Genomic DNA, 23,568 nt, shown 5'->3' on the forward strand with positions numbered 1-23,568 from the left:
GCACTATGAGAAGACACTGTAGAAGGAAAATGAAACAGATATTGAGCTTCAATTTAGCCTATATGTCTATTCTTCTTATAGTTATTTGATTTCTATATTGTACATTATTGGCATAGGTACATTTTACTGAGATCCCAAATAATAGTGGCTTAAGCAAGACAGAAGTTTATTCCTTTCTTGTAAAAGTGTGATCTGGTAAAAACGCTCTAATTTGAGAAAACACCAAGGACACAGGTTTCTTTACTTTTTAGCTTGGCTGTCCCTGCAGGTTCCAGATGACTCCCCTCTGTGTCCAACAGGGAGAAGACACTCTCTCACCTTCTAGAGCACAACTGGATTTTGCACATATCATTTTTGTTCGTGATATTAAGAGATACTAGCACCCTCCAACATAGCATCCTTGACTTTCATCTTTATACCACACATCCAACCCATCAGCAAATTCTGATGGCTGTACCTTTAAATTATGTCCAGAATCTAACCACTTCTCACCACCCCTATGGCTATCATGTTAGTCTAACTAACTACAGTCTCTTCTCTGGGTTTTTGCGGTAACTTCCTCAGTGGTCTACCTGCTTTTCCCCTTACCCATCCAACCACATCTAGTCATGCTTGACAAAACAGCAGGTAGTACCTTTCAGGATATAAATCAGATGATGTTACTCTTGTCTAAATTCTCCAGTGGTTTTCCATTTGACTCTAAGGAAAAGCCAGCATCCTCGAATTCTCCAATGTGATGTGGCCCCTATTACCTCACTACCTCTTTATCTGCTGCTTCTTTTTTCCATGCTCTTTCTATTCCAATCACAGTGACTTTCTTGCTACTCCTTGAACATGCTAGGCAAAACGCTGGCTTGTTCCCTTGCACTTCCTATTTTCTCTGCTAGAAGGATCCTTCCCTATTTATCTTCATAGCTTATTCTTTTAATTTTTGTCAGTTTTCTTCCTAAGGTACATTCCAATTGGGATTCCCTTCTTCATATGAGAATCCCTGTTTGCCTTACTCTTGCCAACAATGGTTATTATTGTTCTTTTCTACCTTTTCTATTGAAATTATCTCTTTAAAATGAAAAGATACATCGGCTGCATTTTTAAAAATTGTAACTGAATTTAGTTTTAATTGTTTTCATATTTTTTTTCCACTTTTAGGTTGAATCTGATGCAGCACAGAACTATACTGTCTTCTACTCAATAAGTGGACGTGGAGTTGATCAAGAACCTTTAAATTTGTTTTATATAGAAAGAGACACTGGAAATCTATTTTGCACTCAGCCTGTGGATCGTGAAGAATATGATGTTTTTGATGTAGGACTTTTATTGATATGCTTGACTTTAAATTATTAAACTATGTTTCTTCTGATGCTTACTCCAGCTACTCTTTCCTGTCTCCTTGCACTCCCTTCTTAGAGGGTATCTTAGAATCAAGGGGAAATAGAATGTGCAACATTTTGGAATACTTGGTCAGCTCTTTGTCTCAACTGCTGTTAGGTAAGCCTGAAATGAAGCAAAGAGGTTCAATACTGGAACGTAAATTTCAATGTATTTAGATGTAAATGTCAGTAAATTTCCAAACAGTTGGTTTTGCTTATGAGATAATCTCTCTCTCTTTCTCACTGGTTACTGGCACCTTTTCTTCACTTCAAGGCGTGTCTACAGTTGATTGGAAGAATCCTCTTTCTATACTGCTCTTACTTCCATTTTTGCCTTTCTTCCACACAGATGATTATTTGATCACATCTGAGAACTACATAAGAAAGTGAAAGTGGGAGACCAAACTCAAATAAGGGTTAATAAGCCAGTATTCTGATATAGATGAGCTTATAGTCAATGGGAAATAACTCAGATAATTTTCAGTATAATATGGTAAACGCTGGGAGGTCATGTGTCATTCCTGTGACTCTGATGGAATGATTATTGGAAAGAGAGATTCTGTTCCTACAAAAAGAGAGAAGAGATGCTGTGTAAACAAACATGACTGATGTCCCCCATGTGACATGCTTTGCATTTGCTTAGAAAATTTTCAATTCAGTGTTGTAATCACATGTTGAATAGAAATATATTCTATTTGACATTACATTGCCTTTAATCATCAATGGGGAAATTAGTACATGTATTTCCTCAGAAAAATTCTTACAAATATGTGGTCTATTAGGTAAAATAATAACAGCTCAGTAGTTACAAATTGGGCATTGCTGCTTTATTTAGATAATGTAGTAGGAATTTTTCCCATTGCAGTGAGTTTAATTGTTCTCTCCAGCATAATTTTCTGATTACAGAGAGGATTTATATTCACATTTAATTCCTCAGTCTAATGGACAGAGTCAGCCCCGACTTCACTGTACTCTGACCTCGGTTTTATTTGTGATAGCCATTTCCACCACATACTGAATGATCTTTGCAGTAAAGTGTTTCTCTATTTGGTGCTTTGATAATTAAAAACCTAGTGAATACAAAAACTTCAAAGTAGTTTATTATTGAAAAGATTTCAAAGCAGTTAGTAGAGAAAGCATCTTATTCTGTCTTGCCAGAATCTGATATTAATGGAACTTTCTTCTTGCTGTTTTGCAGTTGATTGCTTATGCGTCAACTGCAGATGGATATTCAGCAGATCTGCCTCTCCCACTACCCATCAGAGTTGAGGATGAAAATGACAACCACCCTGTTTTCACAGAAGCAATTTATAATTTTGAAGTTTCAGAAAGTAGTAGACTTGGTAAGTCTGCTTTTAAGAATAAAAAGAATCATTTTAAACATGTCTGTGTACATTTTAAAAGACATTGAGCTTTTTATACTCAAGGCCAGATCAGCCTGAGATAACGTTGAACTAGTATCTACTTACCAGAAAACACTTAATCCCATCACTTTCAATCAATATGTGCCTTACCCAGATAGTACAGAAGTTTTTGTCGTTGTCAATATGATACTAATTAACTGTAAAGGCAGCTAACAGTTATTCAAGCTTTGTATGATACTTAGTTTATGTATTTTATTTCATTTCCTCATTATGTGAGTGTTTCATTATTCTCAACTCCAAGAGAGGACATGCAGGGTGGAATGAACAATAAAACTAAAATCGGTATGTTTTTTTTTTTTGGGGGGGGGGCTTTTATTTAGGAAGGTGTTAAATGGTTTCCACTGAGGGTACAATTTTTTTATGTTCCTATTCATATTCTCTTCTTTTAAAACTACTACCTCACTACTTCCAATTTAGAATGAATACCAGAATAACTTCAGAGAAACTTACATCAAATGTTCTCCATTCTAAACACTTGCTCTTACCTGTGGAAAACTGAAGTATTTTAGTTTACCTGGCCCTTAAAATGTGGCACTTATGATGGCTTCTGAGACTTGTAATATGGAGAATAACTACTCACAATAAAGTTTAAAGGAGGAGGATTCAGTCATAAAGGATGACTTTGCCAATTTGCTTTTTAAAGTTTTCAGTAGTTGCTTAGATCTTCACTGCAATATTATATCTGCTTTTTCCGTCCACGTTTTCCTTTGTTAACTTGATGTCATAGATGTTAACTTCTATGGTACAGTTTAAAAATTTTTTTAAAATTATTGGTTTGGAGTTTAGGAAACTTAGTTTTGTTTCTTTTTAAATAAATTTTATTGTGTATACACTATTGTGTATAGTGAAGGTTTACAACATGATGTTATGGAATACACACAGATAATAAAATGGCCACTATAGCATAGAAAACATAGTTTTTAATGTAGGGTCTGTTACTAACTCACTGTGGAAACTCATGGAAGTCCCTCTGAGGTTTCTTACATGTAAAAGGAGCTCATTACATTAGATGACCTATAATGTTTTTAGCCTCACAATTCTATGACATTACATTATATATTAAAGGCAATATAATGTATTGCCTTTAATTAATTAGCAATGGGGTATGCTTTCCCTTTTTCCAAAAGGGGTAATTGGTTTCAGGCTTTCTTGAGGATTCTGTTCTCTTCCCTAGTAACAGAGAAAAATAAAGGACAAACACATTGATGCGCAGCTTAACCCAAGGTACTTTAAGTACATTTTATCAGTAGGTTCAGATCAGTTGAGGCTGTGATACTAAACTGGTTTATTAGAACAAATCAAATCAGGAAGTAGCAAAAAGATTATAGAAAGGAGAGGCTGGACTACTAAAGGTCGATCGATCATCTATATTATTACTGCATACCCCTAATCAGTCTTGATTTAGCTATCAATCAAAAGTCCAATTTTTTAAAAATCTGATTATTAAGGACACATGGTTTATTCCTCCAGCTAGGTTTGTTATTGAAATATGTGCAGATATGTATTCAAATTATTTTTGACTGCCATTTAACTAATTTCTTTAGTAATTTATGATCAAATGTGTTAAACTGTGAGCAAAACAAAAGTATACCTTCATTTTCAGCATCAGAGTGTTTTGTGTGATGAATTTGAAGTTATCTTCATCAGTCCTATCTAAAGATGAAATAATACTCTGGTAATAAATACATTTTAAATTAGGTTTCCACCATCATTGTTAGCATTTTAAGAATTTTGAAAGCATATTTAGCAATTCTGAAAATTAAAGGCTCTTTTATTTTTTAATGTGTAGGTACTACAGTGGGCGTGGTTTGTGCCACAGACAGAGATGAACCGGACACAATGCATACGCGCCTGAAATACAGCATTTTGCAGCAGACACCAAGATCCCCTGGGCTGTTTTCTGTGCATCCCAGCACAGGTGTAATCACCACAGTCTCTCATTATTTGGACAGAGAGGTAGCTCACACACTCCATAGAATTTCATTTCGCTGAGGATTACGCTTCCCTCCCCCATTTATTATAACTTGCTATCCTGTGGATTAATACTTTAATTTTATTTTAGGCATAAGACAGTAAGAATTCTTAACATATTTTCTGTTTTTTTAAAAAAATATTGTTTCTATTTCCTTATGTTAGAGTAGCCATAAGGACTAGAAATGCAGATCAATTGGCATTTAGAAGGGATGAGAAAAGAAAAAATTTCATTATAAATTTTTTTTTTCTTATGTGTGGCTAGTTGGTTCCAATTCAGCAAAGGTCTCAATTTTCTTGTAGGACAATCAGTTTTGCTTGTTCTATGAGTGTAGATCATGCCCTGATTTCTACTTTAATTATTATAGATATATATATTTTTTTTAGTGGGAAAAGGATTAGTTGAAATAAAATTGATGGATTATTAAAAATATGTAACACTTTTTTGGATGATTGTAATAGCATATTGTCATGTATCTAGTACTTTATATGTTGAACTTCTTAATGCATACTTTTATTTGCCCTTTAGAATATTTTTGTTTGACTAGATAGGTGTTATATCCAATATATAAAGGAAAAATGTGACAGAAACCTTGATTGACTTGCTCAAGTCAAATTATTGCACTGAATCTTATCTTTAGTTTTTATTGTTCTATTTTGTCAGCAATCATGCATTATTGACTAAGGCAGATGAATCAATTTTATATGCACAAAATAGCTTTATTGGAATAGTTCAATGTTTCCCACTACAACTAGAATACCTTATACAGAAGAGTCAATATCACTGGAAAATATAAGGAAGAAATCAATGGGATTTGATGACAAAGAAACAGGGAGGGATGGTGGGAATCCCTGAGAAGTAGTACAAACGTTTTAATTATCGTTCTTTTTATTTTCTGTGGGGCTGGAGCATTTTATGTTATAGATAAAATACATAAGGATAATAATAAGTGGGAAAGTTTTAAGGAGAAAATCCAAATGTGCTTTTGTGTCTGTGGAGTATGTAGAGATGATGTGGTAATCAAGTGAATAATCGAAACTTTGCAAGTTAACAGATTTTAGTCATCACATTTTTTAAAATGAAGTTTAGAAAAATTAAATTTAGGGGTCTACAACTTGTAAGATACAGTTTTAGGATTAAACCCAGGTCTGCTACTTTCCTGATGAAGAAAAAACCTACCAGGATTTTATGGGCAATAACCATGGAGCGTTGAGGGGAACAACATGAGAAGTAAAAATCATGGGAAATTAAAAAAAATGAATTTAGAGGAAGATAAACAGAATATCAGGGATTCTTAAAGCATATGGGAAGAGCGTTTTAAGTTGGGAATATTGGTTTACTTTCTCTGTTTGTATTTTTTTTTTTTGAGAGGGGGTCTCGCTCTGTTGCCCAGGCTGAAGTGCAATGGCACAATCATGGTGTACTGCAACCTCTACCTCCTGGGCTCAAACAGTCCTCCCACCTCAGCCTCCTGTGTAGCTGGGATTACAGGACGCACATGGTCCTGTAAAAAAAAATGGCTATTTTTTTATTGTTTGTGGAGACAGGGTTTTGCCATGCTGCCCACGCTGGTCTAGACTCTTGTGCTCAAGCAATAAGCCTGCCTCAGCCTCCCAAAGTGTTGGAATTTACAGGTGTGAGCCATGGCCAGAATATTGATTTTCAATATGGAAGGGAGTTCAAGTAAAATAAAGACTGAGGGAAGAGATAGAAGGAAACAAAAAATGAAGAAAAATAAAAGAATAAAAACGTGACTAAAGAATAGTAAGACAAAAGAAGAAGGACACAAAGATGATTGTACCACAAATTAATGACTTCAATTCACTATCACCACACCATCTGCAAAATTTCATTGCCAAATCTAACAGCAACCTTAAGTCCCTGTCTATTGCTGACACTTGTTAACACTCTCTCTTCCCTTAGATTTCTGGTCTTCCTCCTGCTTCTGTGATCTTTCCTTTTTAGTGGCCTTTGCATAGTCTTCTTATTCCCTTCATGGTAGGAATGCTGTAGGTCCTTATATCCTAGGTTCTTCTAATCTGCAACCTCTGCTGAATTGAATAATCTGATTCCTGCCATAATTTCAACCATCATCTACATACTGATGACTTCTGGATAGACATTTCTGGCCATGATCTCTTTGGTACATATGAGGCCATATATCCAGGTGTCTTTTGGACTTTACTCCTTAGATTTCCTTTTGGCACATAAGATTCAACATACGCAAAACAAAACTCAGTATTTCTACCCCTTTGCCAACCTCAGTAGTGTTTACTTCCTCTGAGAATTGTTCTCCTGAATTTCCTGTATTGTTTGGTGGTGCCCCTGTCTTCCTATCTCTCCAAATGGGACACCTGAAAATCATTCTCGATCCCTTCTTTCTCTCTTGATTTGTATGTAGAATTTACTGTTAAGTCCTACTCCATTTTAACTCCCAAGTAACTTTCCTGCCATCCTTTCTCTTTGTCCTGGTTGCTACTGCCTCAGATTTGGGACACCTGCCCTATTTATTTATTTGTTTGTTGTTTAGAGAAGAGATCTTGCTCTGTCGCTCAGGCTTTAGTGCTGTGGCGTGATCATAACTCACTGTTACCTCAAACTCCCACTCAAGGGTCCATCCACTTCAGCCTCTCAAGTAGCTTGGGAGTACAGACACATCACCGTGCCCAGCTAAACTTTTATTTTTTTGTAGAGATGAGCTATATTGCCCAGGCCTGAGTCGCACTCGTGGCCTCAAGCGATTCTTCTACGTTGGCCTCCCAAAGTGCTGGTATTACAGGCGTTAGCCACTGCGCTGGCCCAAGCCATCTGTTTTAGACGATGTCTGCAGGCGAGTTTCGACTAATTGCTTAGATTTTTCAGCTTACTCCAAATTATGCCAAAACTTCGTTAAGAGTATATTTTTTAAACACTCAAATGTTCTGGCTGGGCGTGGTGTCTCATGTCTGTAATCCCAGCACTTTGGGAGGCCGAGGCGGGTGAATCATGAGGTCAAGAGTTTGAGACCAGCCTGGCCAACATGGTGAAACTCCGACTCTACAAAAATACAAAAAATTAGCCGGGCGTTGTGGTGGGCACCTGTAATCCTAGATACTAGGGAGGCTGAGGCAGGAGAATCCTTTGAACTCAGGAGGCGGAGGTTGCAGTGAGCCGAGATGACGCCACTCTACTCCAGCCTGGGTGACAGTGTGAGACTGTCTCAAAACAAAACAAAACTAAACTAAACCAAGCTAAAATGTTCTTATTTTGTGTTGCCCCTACGACTTCCAAAAACCTTTTAGCTATTACCTGTTACTTAAAGCATAAGTACTATTTCTGAGTACGGGTCTTTGTAATTTTTTATTTATTTATTTATTTATTTATTTATTTATTTATTTATTTTTTTTGAGATGGAGTCTCGCTCTGTCGCCCAGGCTGGAGTGCAGTGGGCGGATCTCAGCTCACTGCAAGCTCCGCCTCCCGGGTTCCCGCCATTCTCCTGCCTCAGCCTCCCGAGTAGCTGGGACTACAGGCGCCCGCCACCTCGCCCGGCTGGTTTTTTGTATTTTTTAGTAGAGACGGGGTTTCACCGTGTTAGCCAGGATGGTCTCGATCTCGTGACCTCGTGATCCGCCCGTCTGGGCTCCCAAAGTGCTGAGATTACAGGCTTGAGCCACCGCACCCGGCCATGGGTCTTTGTAATTTAATCTCTGCCTGCCTCTTCAGTTTTATCCTTGTCTACCACATTGCTAGAGTCTGTGCAAATATGGAAAGCACAGACACACACAGATGTGTGTGCATGTGAGTGAGTGAGTGCAATTAGGTTTCACTCATAAATCTAACAAAAATTTTTCAAGACTAGTTAAATATTTGCTTTGTTTTCAGGTTGTAGACAAGTACTCATTGATAATGAAAGTACAAGACATGGACGGCCAGTTTTTTGGATTGATAGGCACATCAACTTGTATCATAACAGTAACAGATTCAAATGATAATGCACCCACTTTCAGACAAAATGCTGTAAGTATATAATATCAAAATCTACCTCTGTCTTATCTGCTGTCATTTTTTATTTAAACTGAATTAATAAAATTAATACTTCATAAAGTATCATACTTTGAAGTATGTATATTTTATGAGTAAAATTAAAGTTGAAACAAATGATATGTAAATTTATTTTATTTATTCATATTAGTGCTCCTATTATCTCCCTTCTGTTAAAGGGCAGTAACATCAGTCTTCATTTGTAATGAAACTTCTTTTATTTACAAGATAACCCTTAACGAAACAATAGTGTTTATGATTCATAGTTTTAAAATAATCTATATAAAATTATAATGGAAAGTATTTTTGGAATAGAAGAAACTTTATTTTTTTTTTGTAAAAGTTGTCTATAAAGTAAAATTTAAATTTTCAATGACTTCTTTCTGTTTCAGTATGAGGCATTTGTAGAGGAAAATGCATTCAATGTGGAAATCTTACGAATACCTGTAGAAGATAAGGATTTAATTAATACTGCCAATTGGAGAGTCAATTTTACCATTTTAAAGGGAAACGAAAACGGACATTTCAAAATCAGCACAGACAAAGAAACTAATGAAGGTGTTCTTTGTGTTGTAAAGGTACAGTAATGTGTAATTGACAACTTAGCAAATTAACAGATTTTAGTTAACTAATAATTTAATCAACTAGTTTCAGATCATAGACTCTGCAAGTTGGAAGAGAATTTAAAATCTATTTAAACCACTATTCCAATCTCATGCTTGTCTGTCTTCTGTAATTTTATTGCCGATTGCCAGTCACCTAGCTTTTGCTTGAACACTCTCATTTATAAGGATCTCCATAGCTCCATTGGCCACTTATTCCACATTTGAAATGCTTTGGTTCTCAGAAGTTCTTTCTTCTACTGTGCCCAGGTTATTTTTCTTATAACTCATATATTTGGTTCTGATTCTTCCTCTAATGCTATTCAGAACAGGTATAATTCTTTTGAAAAGGCTGCTATGTTCATTTGAGACTTACCTTCTGTAAGATAAATATTCTCAGTTTCTTAATTCTTACATGATGTGACATACAAGCCCATATTCTTCTCGTTTTCTCTATAATATATGCCTGGTTGTATTTGATCCTTTTAAAGGTGATATTGACAATGAAATTTAGTGTTATCTCAGACAGCAATGAACGAACTTATTTTTTGTTCAATATGTTGTATATTTGGTTGTGCTGGTACATTCTAGGGTCCAGGGTAGGAAGAGGGTAGGAAGGGATCTATTTGAAAAGGATGATTGGTTTTATACTTCCTGCCCAGAGCAAAAAAAAAAATTAATATTGTCCTATGGACAAGAATAAGGGTCATTCATTGAGTGAAAGAGGCTTATCTGCCAAAAATAGTATAGTGGCATCTTTGGTACATAAACCCCTCTATTTGCAGTTATTCCTCCATAAAAATTTCCAAGGCTCATATACTAAGACTTGGCAAGTTCTGTCCAGATGTGAAGAGTCAAATATCAACTCTTGACATCAAACCTCCCTATTTCATTTTTTTATAATATGATCTGCTCAAATTGAATACTAAAAACCAAGTACTTAAAAAAACCACTATGCTTTACAGTTGACAGTAATAGGAAAGGAAATAAGAAAATACCGCTTACTGCTTTTGTTTTTTATTAGTCTAAATCAATCTAGTCTTTATTTGAGCTCTCCAGAAAGCAGAATGCAAGACAAAGACCTGAACATGGGTAGATATTTACGAAGTGGGTCCCAGGAAGCCAATGTTAAAATGGGGAAATAAGACAAGAAAGGAGGAAAAGCCAATCCAGTCTGTGTTATTGAGCTCGTCATCTTTGGTGTTCATCCATTCTAGAAACCATGTAGAACTTGCCTCATAATTATCCCCTCAAAGATGGATACTTAGGGCATTTACCCCTCACATCCCTTCTCAGTACCCAGACCCCACTGGTTGAAGGTTTCCCCCAGGGATCCTTAAATTCACCGCACTTCTGGATTGGGCTGTGCCTGCTGTCTGCTGAGGGAGTCCTCTGGTTTTAGGGGGACCCTGAATCTGAAGAGCCAAATCTTTCAGTGCTTGAGATGTAAATCTGTCAGCACTCATGGGAACTGGCTGAGGGGCTGTGGTGTATAATTGTTCTGAAAAGGGCTACCGTGTATCTCATAGTTTTCAAGGCTGAACACTTAGGTAGTACAGGCATTTGTTTCGAATTGATGTGATTGCAACAGATGTTTTGTTAAGTGTTCTCCTGGACACCCTTCTCCCCTCTTCCTCCTGATGCAGGCGAATCCCAAAATTGGGCCTCAGCCCATTCCTGGCTTCACCCAGAAAAGAATTTAAGAGCAAGACAACGGAGTAAAGTGAAAGCAAAGCAAGCTTATTAGAGCAACAGACAAAGGAAATTGGTGACTCCACAGACAGAGCAGGGCTACTCCCTAGGCAGAGTAGCAATTGTGGATTGCTGACTAGCTCTATTTATAGCTACTCCTTAATTATATGCTAAATAAGGGGTGGGTTATTGATGAATTTTCTAAAAAACGGGCAGGAGTTCCTGGAACTGAGGGTTTCTTCCCTTTTAGATCATATAAAGTAACTTCTGGATATTACCATGGCATCTGTAAACCTTCAAGGCACTGGTGGGAATGTCTTTTAGCATGCTAATGCATTATTATGAGCATATAATGAGCATTGAGCCAACTAGAGGTCTCGTTCATCATCTTCTTGCTTTAACTGACTGTGGCTGGTTTCTTGACTGCATACTGTTTTGATGAGATTCTGTTTTAATCAGCAGGGTCATGACTGGTGCTCAGAAAACAAGTCCTGCTGATCGCCTACCTCGCCCCCACCAAGCCTGGGCTTCTCCTGTAAATAAGTCAAAGGAATAGTTTAAGATTTGGGGAGGGTGGATGATGCTAACTACAGTAGCTTCTGTCAGAGACCCAAGCTCAGACCTTTTGGTATGCTGTCCATCTGTTCCTTGGTCAGAAGGCAGCTCCTCCAGTCTCTCTCAAGGCTGTTACTCAAGAGCCATATGGAGAAACTCTATTATTATCATTATTATTTAATATCAGTGGTTTTGTCTTGCTTAGAGGAGATAAAATTTAAATACCATTAGGAATTAAATTTCTATTTGTAAGTTTTTTTGACCAATACAACATGAGCTCTAGTAAACTTTTTCAAAAGAATATACTCTAATTTTTAGAAAGGCCTAATCAATGAGTATATGTACTCAATGGTCTTTTGTATGTTTTTTTGTCCAAGGAGTTCTGACCGTAGAGGTATTAAGAAAATATTTCCAAAGATGATTGGAAATTATAACCTATATCATGGAATATTTCTCATTCCATGTGACTGATACACATTTGTTTCGTTTCTGGGTAGCACTCCAGGATTCTCCAGAATGGGGAGCAGTTAGATAAATAATACTTTGCTTTGTTTCTGGTTCAGATTAACCTAATTTCACATCTGGAGAATATCAAAAATTTCCCTAATACATTTATATACGTTTGTTTCCATTATTTTAAAACATTAGATAGTTGCCCTTATATTTGATATTACATCTTAATTTCTGCATCAAGGAAATACTTTTAATATTTTTAGAATTTTAAAAGAAGTTACCATGAATCAAGTTCCTTTTATGTCACAGAAAATGCTAAGCACTTTACATAAGTTGTACGTAGTTTTCACATCCCCTATATGACAAGGTGTTATTATCCCTATTTTACATTGACTAAAAAAAAAAGCAAACCCCCAAAACACAACAACCACCTAAGGCTGATGAAGGTAAATAACTTCCTCAAAGTCAAGCATATATTAACTGTCCACCCTGGAGTACAAACGTGATCTGTTTTGTTCCCAAATTAATTATCTTTCCATTACCGTGTGCCATGTCTCATTAAGCCCACATGGCAGTTTGTATTCAGTATGTCACAGAATCTATTATATCTGCAGCCCCTTATCATGAAATCCAATTATGTTCTCAGATTCATACTTCATATTAAATGCAAATTAACAATAATGGCTAACATTTATTATTTACTAAATGCCAGACACTATGCCAAGTGCTTAACCTGTAGTATCTCATTTAATTGTTTTAAATGTCAATAGATTATTTATTACATTTATTCAATAATAAAGCCAGTAATTTTAAATTTTTCAGTAAGCAGTTCATTAGTTCAAAGTTCAAAAGAAACAAAAATTCAAAGTTCAAAAAAACAAAAAGCATGGTGTAAAACGTCTCACTTTTACTTGCTCTGTCAGCCACTCAGCTCTCCTTGGAAGAATTAATACATGCCACCTGTTTCCTGTATATTATTCAAAAGATATTATCTATACACACAAACATGTTTAGGTAATCTTATCATGTCTCTTTTTAAAAAACAAATACATTTCACTTCAATTAGCATATCTCTTGAGCTCATTACATATACATTGGTAATATTTCATGGTATGGTATGGACGTATCATACTTTTTTAACCAGTTCCATATCTATGGACGTTTAGACCACACCCATGGATAGTCTGTATTCCTTATTCTGTGCTCTTCTTCATTCAACAACCTTTCTCTCAAGTCATTACGTATTGGTATGTAAATAGCTTTGCTATTTTTTACAGCTATCTATTTTAGACATTACAGTAAAATATCCATCATATGAATATAAATTATTATTTAACTAGTTCATTATAAATGGAAATTTAGACCATATCAATTGAAATTCTAATTTATTTTCATTATTTCAAAATATACTACAATGAATATACTACAATGTAAATGCAGGATAATTTTCTAGAAATGGAATGGTTTAGTCAAGGACATGGCTATTTTTTCTGTGGTGAATTTATTGCCTGATTGTCCTCCCGAGAGGTGGTGCATGTTGACATGCTCACCAGAAATGTACACACATGCCTGTTGTACAATAATTGCCAATGATATTTTCAAGTTTTGATATTTATCAGTCAAATAGCAAAAAAAAGGTGTTTCAGTGTAGCTGAGCATTCCTTTTATATGAAGACACCATTGAATGTATTTTATATCTTCAAGCTCACTAGTCCTGTCTTTTAGCCACTTTCTATGTTTTGCTCTTCTCATCTATTAACTATTCATTTATAAGAGTTTTATGGTAGGAAATATTCTTGCAAATATTTTTACCCATTTTTATTGTTGTGTAAGTTTGCTTGTGTTGGTTTTTGACCTCTAGGATTTGTTTTGTTGGCAGGGTTTGCTTGTTCAAGGTCACGATTTATCAGAGGCTTCTATGGTTATGAGATTTGTGTCATTATGATGGTATTGACATTATGAAAGTATTTTATCTGAAATTCTTCTAATTTATTATTGTTTAATTATCTATCTATCCAGTTAAATTTTTGATCTGTATGAAATTTATCCTAGAGCAAATGTGATATGAATCCAATTTTAGTTTTTCTATCTGTTCCAACACAATTCTTGTTTTGACATATTTTCATTGTCATAAAATAAGATACATGTATATTTGAGTTTGTTCTTGACTTTCTCTTTTGTACCATTAATTCATTGTTTATTAGTTAGCATCTATACACTGCTGTATTATTGCTAGGTATTTAAGAATATCAAATGTATAATATGCATTTTAGTATTTGCAGTGTTCCATGCCATTCTTACCTAGTGATCTTCCTTTGTGGATTTTGTTCTTATGAATATCTTGCTTGTTTGTTGTTCCATGTGAACTTTCAGATCACATCCCAAGTTTAAAAATATTCCTTTTGATGTTTTTACAATTATATTAATTTTGTAGAAAGAGTTGGGGAGAATTAGCATGTTTCTCATAAGTCATACCCAAGATCATAATTTCATTTTTTCAGCTGTTGTGCCTAATATCTGTCTAGGATTTACATCCATATCCACAAAAATGATTTATCCATAGTTTTTCCTTTTGTATAATTGCTATTAAGTTTTTACTATCTAGTTTTTGCTTGCTTCATAAAAATAATTTATTTTCCTTATTTTTTTTCATGCTCTGAAACAGTGTCCCACAAAACCCCCCAAAAACATTGAATTAAAAGATTTATTTATCCTTCCAAAACAAGCCATGTGGTTATTACTCTCATTCTTCTCATTTGCAGATGAGTAGACTGAATCAAAGAGAAATAACATGCTGCAGCCCATACAGCTAGGATGGGTGATTTGTACTCCACAATCAGGTGTTGAATGTCCAAACTATCTAGGAGAGATAACTCTGTTCGTACATCCAAGATACAAATCCGGATCTGTCTGATGCAGAGCTCTTACTCATAATTCCTGGGCTATTCTCCTTCTGTCTTGGTATCCTTGCTTCCCTTATGTCGCCTCTTTTCCATACCTGAGTTACTTAGCTTGATAAAGCCATTACTTCATTTGCACAAGAGGATCTTCTCTTTTTGGAACCTTAATTCATTTCTACTTTTGGGTGTTTCCTTTTTAAATTATATTCTTCTTCTGACGTTACTAGCTCCTTTGCTAATCGTACCTTCTCTTTTCCTTTGAGTCATTCATATTATTTGCTAACATTTTGATTAATAAAATTTGCTTTTGCCATGTTATGTTATCCTTTTCATATTTTATCCAAACCCTTAGAAAAGCTGAATTATCACAGGGCTCCTTTGATAGCCATACTAGTCTTTGAAAGTATCTTATTCTTTTCCTTGGGAAACAGTTGTGATTGTGTGGTTAAATCATGTCTTTAAGTACTTTTTTTTTTTGGAGATGGAGTCTCACTCTGTCTCCCAGGCCGGAATGCAGTAGTGTGATCTTGGCTCACTGCGACCTCTGCCTCCCCACCTCCCAGGTTCAAGCAATTCTCCTGTCTCAGCCTCCCAAGCAGCTGGGACTACAGGTGCACACCTCCATGCCCGGCTAATTTTTTGTATTTTAGTAGAGATGGGGTTTCACCGCCTTGTCCAGGCTGGTCTTGAACTCCTGAGCTCCGGCAATCCGCTCGCCTTGACCTCCCAAAGTGCTAGGATTACAGGCGTGAGCCACCGCGCCTGGCATCTTTAAGTACTTTTTAATCTCAGTGAGTCACCTTTTATTTGAAAATCAAACCCTATGTAATCAGGGTGTTCAAAACCCATCTTTCTGTCATGTAGGCTATGTACCTAATGATGAGTAACCTTTTGCGTACTGATTAAGGAATGACATCACTATGTTGTTAACTCGAAAGGAATCTTCCTCTTCCAATGCCCTGGTTCTTCCTTGCTAGTGAGAATTGTATTCAGGGAAAGAGAGCACCTTATTCATTCCTTTATGCCTCAAAGAATTAAGTAATCAGTAGGCCAAACCAAGAATTGCTCTGGTATACTTCTTTTAGCTGAATAAAGCTTGCAAACATTTTCTTGTTAGTTAGCGTCTCTTTTTATCGCATTACATTGGCTGTTAACAAAAACATACATCATTTACTCCCTTCATTTGCCTCTGCGACAGCTTGAGAGATTACTCAGAATTTAGTGTAAAGCACTTATTTTATGCTGTAGTGTTAAATGTCATTCTTACAACAATTTCACAGAAGAGAAAAGTTAAAGAGACTAAATAACTTTCCCAGTGCCACACAGCTAGGATGTAGTGTAGACAGAATTTGAACCTAGCTCTTTGACTCTTAAGTATACGCTGTCAAGCACTATGTTAAATTGTTTTCCACAGCTGTGTGATCTTGGAAAGTTAGCCTCTGTGTTATCTGTAAAATGGGAACAATACTTCTCTCTGCCTCCCTAATAGCTTTTCAAATATAATATTGAATGTAAAAGCACTTGGTAAACTGTAGGATATTATTATTTTATTTTAAAAAGTTATACGATGTCCTTGAGACTAGTGTTATACTGTTCCATAATAGATAACTTTTCTGTAACCACAAAGCATGAGTGATACGGCCTTTTGCTGAGTTCTGGGTAAACTCATTCCATCTCAGTAGCTTCTGTCCATTTGAGCAGCAGCAGTGATGCATATGGGCTTGAGTGAGGATGATATTATTCTTGGTCATTCTCAACATGGAGAGTCCTCAGCTCCATTTCCACAGCTATCCATTTTCTAGGGAGTTGTCATCTCAGTGCAGATGTGGGATATTTTTAAATACTTTTTTTAAATGGTGAAACAAAAACGTACCCTGAGGTGGAAAAGAATTTACATGCTTTCCTATTAATTAATGGGATTAACTAATCTCGTTAATCTTTGGGATTTCATCTCACCAGATTTTTAATTTTGGAGAGTTTTAAGCTACTAAGACAATATCCATCTTAAGCGTTGAAAAATGGGACAAAGAAGCTCCAAGGCTTCAGTGAGTGTTTTTGGATTGAATAGTTGCACCTCCTCCAGTGCAGCCGCTGTTCTCTACATTTCCATCCATTTCTCATTGCCAGCAGTTGCTCTTACTCTCCATGTGATCACACCAGCGCATGAAATTTGTGAAGCAGTGTTCATCAGCATCAAATGAACAGATATTAATTTTTTTTTCCTTGACTCTCCACTTTCTGGGATACTCAAACAAAATATAAAAGATTTTACATACATTTTGTAGATTCTAAGATTCAGAAACTTTCTTGACTTTTTAGTGGACTCGTGATATTCGTGTCTTACTCCGTTAATACCTAGGTGTGGAGAAAGATTTAAAATAATTTTATTCACCAGTTTTGATTATGTTCAATGTTTAGCCAGTGATTGTTCTGATAAGCAGAAAGAGAAATTGAAGAAAAAGTGCTTCAACTTTATAATACAGTGTAACATAATGTTTTATGGGTTTAACTTGATTTGTTATCTGAAACTGAATTTAATCAAAGATTGATTTGGAAATCTTTTAGAGACCAGTGAGCCAATTAAGCAGCACACGATAGCATAGGGATTATAGCGTGGGCTAAGGAAATGGGCTTAGGTCAGCCTACCTGGCTTCAAACTCAAGCTCAAATGATTATCTTTTGGCCTTAAAAAAATAAGTTTATCTCCTTTTCCCATTTTCTGCTCTGTAAAATGAGGATGAGGCCAATAATACTTAGTTCATAATGTCATGAGGATTTAGTGAGTTTATTTTCACTGTTAGAGCAGTGCCTGAGATTCAATGTCATTGAAATTATCACATTGTATTTCCCTTATTCCTCTGTGTATCTACTGTGAAAATTTCATTGGATGAATTATAGACAAAAACAAAGTATAATTCTCAAATTTTCAAAAATTTAATTTTCATAAAAATAGGTAGTGGGCATGGATGGATAAAGGTTTTCACTCATTCATGAAGGAACCAGAAAAAAGACAAGTTGATTCCTAAGAAGAAATGAGCCTCTGGATGGATTTTGATAAAAGCAAAAGCAGAAATTAGATGGCTCAGTTAGATGCCTTAGAGGGCAATTAAAACAGACATCTGGGCCCAGGCATGGTGGTTCACGCCTGTAATCCCAGCATTTTGGGATGCCAAGGGAGGTGGATCACCTGAGTTCAGGAGTTGGAGACCAGCCTGACTAAGATGGCAGAACCCCATCTCTACTAAAGAAAAAAATACAAAAATTAGCTGAGTACAGTGGCACGTGCCTGTAGTCCCAGCTACATGGGAGGCTGAGGCAGGAGAATTACTTGAACCAAAGAAGTGGAGGTTGCAGTGAGCCAAGATTGTGCCACTGCTCTCCAGCCTGGGTGACAAAACAAGGCAAGACTCTGTCTCAAAAATGAAATAAAATAAAATAAAATAAAATAAAATAAAAAAACACCCAGACATTGGGAATATCTTTTCTATGAGACCGAAAATGAAATCATTGCACCTTTTGGTTTTGTGAAAGTCAACATCAAACTTTACAAGAATTATAAAATGCCTGGGCCATAGTCAGTAGTAACTGATAAGCCAAATAAAGGCACCTTCCCATACTCAGATGACCCTTAGCCCAGCCTGTTAGACAGTGCTCCAAGGAGGGCCATAAGAATACTGTCATCTGTTTGCATTATTTTTTGAATCAGAATCATTTTCCTTAGTAAGAGTGAAATATAAAAATACTTCAGGAATTTCTTTTGTCCAACTCTATAAAACCACCTGCAGAAGCTTTTGGAACATTCTTGGTAAAGGCTTAGCACAGGATTCACTCTCTTTCTAGCAAGGGATAACAGTCAGTATTAACAAAATGTGAACATAGAATTTATGCAACACTGGTCAGAATGACAAATGTTCACTTGCCATTTGAAGTACCAAATGTATTTTACACTGATAATGACATACATGGACTTTATTTTAAAGCCACTGAATTATGAAGAAAACCATCAAGTGAACCTGGAAATTGGAGTAAACAATGAAGCACCATTTACTAGAGATATACCCAGAGTGACAGCGTTGAACAGAGCCTTGGTTACAGTTCATGTGAGGGATCTGGATGAGGGGCCTGAATGCACCCCTGCAGCCCAATATGTGCGGATTAAAGAAAACTTAGCAGTGGGGTCAAAGATCAATGGCTATAAGGCATATGACCCCGAAACTAGAAATGGCAATGGTTTAAGGTAAAAATAAATCTATAACCACATACTAATAATGTATTTGTAATCATTGAGATAGTAACTTATTTGAAAACATTTTCTAATGCTAAAGATTATTATTTTTTTTTATTAACAGGTACAAAAAATTGCGTGATCCTAAAGGTTGGATCACCATTGATGAAATTTCAGGGTCAATCATAACTTCCAAAATCCTGGATAGGGAGGTTGAAACTCCCAAAAATGAATTGTATAATATTACAGTCTTGGCAATAGACAAAGGTAAAAAATGAAGTTTTAATCTGGTATTTTATAAAGGAATTAGAGAATAAAATATAATTATTCTTATGCAGTTTTTTTGGTGGTAAGTATATGGAATTCTTTGAAATTAAAGACCCTTTCTGTCTCTCTTAATTATCTAACAAGGTGAAACTGGTGGCAAGAAGCCATGTTTTATTTATCTTTATATTCCCAATAGGGCAGGACCTTACATTTTTATATATTTCTGTGCTAGAGGACAAAAATAAAACTGAAATCTAAAACTAGATAAAATGGTCTCATCAGACTTCCACATCTGTTTGTGCCACTTTAAATTGAGCTTTAAATTGAACTATCTGTTCAGCCAAATATTACGTCAAAGTGATCCTTTTCTTGAATTCTGTTCCTTAAAGTAACTCAGAGTTTTTCAACCTTGTCTTCACATTAAAATAAAAATAATACTCTGTAGATACTTTGTTAGAATAACTGAATCAGAATCTCTGGTTGTGGAGCCTGGGAATCTTATATTAAAAAAAATCTTCCTAGTGGTTTGAATATATCCTGGGATTGGAAATCTTATCTGTAACCACTTTACTGCTCATTAACACCTGGCACCTGGAACCCCCAAAAATAGAGATTGAAATTGAGACATTTATTTTTATTTGGTAGTAATTCTGGTAAAAGATTTATTGGCAGTTGTATCTGATATTATCAGTAGCAATAGTCATTTCAGACTAGCTGCAGATTCTATTTATCCATCTATGTTCTTATTTATTTATCATTTCCTTTAATAATCACTTTATTTAAAAACAGATATCCTATGTAGAATGAACCTGGGAGGCGGAGTTTGCAGTGAACCGGAATTGTGCCACTGCACTCCAGCCTGGGCAACAGAGCAAGACTCCGTCTCAAAAAACAACAACAACAACAACAAAAAACAAGAATATAATTGAATTGACTTTGAATTGACTTTTTATTCTTTAAGAAACTATAAAAGAATTTTAAAATAACACTAAACCTTATTCCTCTGTCCTTAGATAATAGGTCATGTACTGGAACACTTGCTGTGGACATTGAAGACATAAATGATAATCCACCAGAAATACTTCAAGAATATGTAGTCATTTGCAAACCAAAAATGGGTTATACCGACATTTTAGCTGTTGATCCTGATGAACCTGTCCATGGAGCTCCATTTTATTTCAGTTTGCCAAATACTTCTCCAGAAATCAGTAGACTGTGGAGCCTCACCAAAGTTAATGGTATTTAATAAAAAATAATGATTTATAAACTCTGAAATAACTGAGAATAACTGGAGGATAGATTGACTTGCTTACCTACACAAAGCATTAAGTAAAACTGAGTCTCATTAATATATTTTAGAAGGATAAACTAACCTTTTATAAATATTGTATGGGGGCTCTGTTATATATAAAATGAAAGAAGTTGTAATTTTTATGAAGGCAAAATTTACATTTACAACAAAGAAAAGCTTTGTTAAAAATGTTGGGCAGCTTATCATTAAGACAAACTGTGTGTGTATGTGTGTGTGTTTGTGTGTGTGTGTGTGTATGTTTTTAAAAATAATACCGGTGGCTGGGCACGGTGACTCATGCCTCTAATCCCAGCACTTTGGGAGCCCTAGGTGGGTGGATGACTTGAGGTCAGGAGTTCAAGACCAGCCTGGCCAACATGGTGAAACCCCCTTTCTGTTAAAAATACATAAATTATCTGGGCGTGATGGCGGGCACCTGTAATCCAAGCTACCGGGGAGGCTGAGGCAGGAGAATCGCTTAAACCCAGTAGGCCGAAGTTGCAGTGAGTTGAGAGATGGTGCCACTGCATTCTAGCCTGGGGCACAGAGGGAGATTGCATCTGCTCTCTTCTCACCCGTGAGGTGAGGAGAGAGCAGAAGATGTGTAGTTTAAATTGTATTGTAAGCTGACTCTGGAAGTGAGGAGCTCAGGTGTATAGACTAAGCACTCTAGGGTATCCTGGAAGTGAACTTGGCGGGATATGGGAAGGGATATGAGAAGGACTGTTGAGGGGCTGCTGCCTATTGTAGCAGTTTATGGGGGGTGTCATGTTCTGTACTTCATCCATACTTCACTCTGTTGTTACTGCCATGTTCTTTCATGCAACTGGGCTTTTGTGTGGATAGCCCTATCTACATAGAATACCTCTTTTTCCGATTCTTAGCTTGATATTTTTGAGCATGATATTTTTTTCATGATATTTATGAACACCTACTATCTATTAAGCACTAGTCCAGATCCTGAGGATTTATATAGAGATGAACAAGACAGACACAATCCCAGCTGAGATGCTCCACCTCTGAAGTTTGTCTTGAATTGGAAGGAGTGGCACCATGACCCTTTGCTACCTGCATTGCAGTGCCTTTCCTGTTGTATTAACATCTGATTACCTCTCCCTTCCAATACATGAGTTTCCTAGAGCGTTTGCAATTCGTCTTTGTACTTCCAGCACCTAGCCTAATGCTTAGTAGATACTAACTGCTTCATAAATGTTTGCTTGTTCAATAATTGATTAGTAATGTGCATAAAAGGAGAAACATACCAGAAGAATTAGTACATCCATGTCATTAGAGTTTAGAAGGTTTTAGTAAGAATGCCAAGAGGTTGGGTGGAAGAAAGGGTGGAATCTGGTGGTGAAGGGCCTTGTGTGCCAGGCTGAGAGGACTAACCTTGGTACAGTAGGCAACAGCAGTTATGCATTGGGAATGTGCAAGTAAGGCAATGCCATCCCAGGATTTACATCTTTTAAAGGTGACACTGGTGACAGGAGGACAATATGAAGGGAGCATAGGTGAGTGAAGGAAAATCAGAGGCAAATACACTACTGTGAATAAGACATTACTATGGCTCCACTTGTTGTCTTGAGGGAGTGGAGGGATTTCAAGGATCTTACCTTAGATACAGTGTGGTATTGAGTGGTCCTAAGTAAACCCAAGTGGTAATTCATATTCCTCTAGGGAGCCTTCAGGTACGAGGTGCAGCCAAAATCTTTGAAATTCTTACAGCTACAGCAGAGCATTTAATTAAGGCTTAGGAATTCCAGATGACTTCCAGGGTGTGTTTTATGCTACTTTTTCATTTTACTTATTCTATTATAAAAACTCAAGGAGGTTGTAACTGCCATTGAAATTCTGTGGAGCTTTTGGTTAGTTGATAATATGGTCATTAAAATAACAGACCAAGACTATTGGGGAAAATTGACTATCACAGTTGGTAAAAGTGAATTATTATATAGACACTTCTGTTTTGTGTAAGTCTTATAAGTAGCCTGAGTGACATTAATTAGCTTCTGGTACTAAGATTACTTCCAGATACAAGGCGTTAATTGTAAACAATCTATTGTGCTTTGAAAAAATTACCTTATCCATATGAATAATGTGCAAATTCTAGAAGGTCAGTGGATAAGAGAATGTGAACTTCAGAAACTATTTGTTTCTGTAGATACATTGGTACTGGAGAAAAATGCTTGAAGCGTATGTTAACAGCCAACCTAACATTATTAGTTGGTATAGATAAACATTACTAGAACACTACTGGGCCACTCCAATGCCAAATTATTTCTTAAGGGCTCCTTTCTAAGGAATTACAAGGGACAACATATATAAGATAATATTAGAGTTTGAAAGGGTTGAAGATAGTCCTCCATTTTTATTTACTTTCATGTGGCAGGCAGTTCCTTGAGAATGATGCCTTCAAAAACAAGCGTGATGAAACAAATGCTAAATGATAAATGATCATTAAAAAATAAACTTCTTTTATTTTCTTTCAGACACAGCTGCCCGTCTTTCATATCAGAAAAATGCTGGATTTCAAGAATATACCATTCCTATTACTGTAAAAGACAGGGCCGGCCAAGCTGCAACAAAATTATTGAGAGTTAATCTATGTGAGTGTACTCATCCAGCTCAGTGTCGTGTGACTTCAAGGAGTGCAGGAGTAGTACTTGGAAAATGGGCAATCCTCGCAATACTACTGGGTATAGCACTGCTCTTTTGTAAGTATTTTCACTTTCTTGAACTTAAAATATATATAACAAATCTAGGTGCGGGAAAAGATCTTTAAAAAATAATCTTG

General features: G+C 36.1%; 1 protein-coding gene across 4 annotated transcripts in view; it reads left to right on the forward strand.

Annotated features, from left to right (window-relative positions):
• Positions 1 to 23,568, forward strand: part of DSC3 (desmocollin 3) — a 52,831-nt gene that overhangs the window by 15,910 nt on the left and 13,353 nt on the right. For all 4 annotated transcript variants that reach the window (XM_074022195.1, XM_005586977.5, XM_065533950.2 and 1 more), the window contains exons 5-13: positions 1,150 to 1,305; positions 2,569 to 2,713; positions 4,584 to 4,750; positions 8,631 to 8,765; positions 9,182 to 9,367; positions 18,972 to 19,228; positions 19,341 to 19,483; positions 20,497 to 20,721; positions 23,264 to 23,488. In XM_074022195.1, coding sequence (XP_073878296.1) covers positions 1,150 to 1,305; positions 2,569 to 2,713; positions 4,584 to 4,750; positions 8,631 to 8,765; positions 9,182 to 9,367; positions 18,972 to 19,228; positions 19,341 to 19,483; positions 20,497 to 20,721; positions 23,264 to 23,488 — 1,639 coding nt within the window. The remainder of the gene's footprint in view (positions 1 to 1,149; positions 1,306 to 2,568; positions 2,714 to 4,583; positions 4,751 to 8,630; positions 8,766 to 9,181; positions 9,368 to 18,971; positions 19,229 to 19,340; positions 19,484 to 20,496; positions 20,722 to 23,263; positions 23,489 to 23,568) is intronic.

Source organism: Macaca fascicularis, chromosome 18 (genome assembly GCF_037993035.2).
Source record: "Macaca fascicularis isolate 582-1 chromosome 18, T2T-MFA8v1.1".
NCBI lineage: Eukaryota > Metazoa > Chordata > Mammalia > Primates > Cercopithecidae > Macaca > Macaca fascicularis.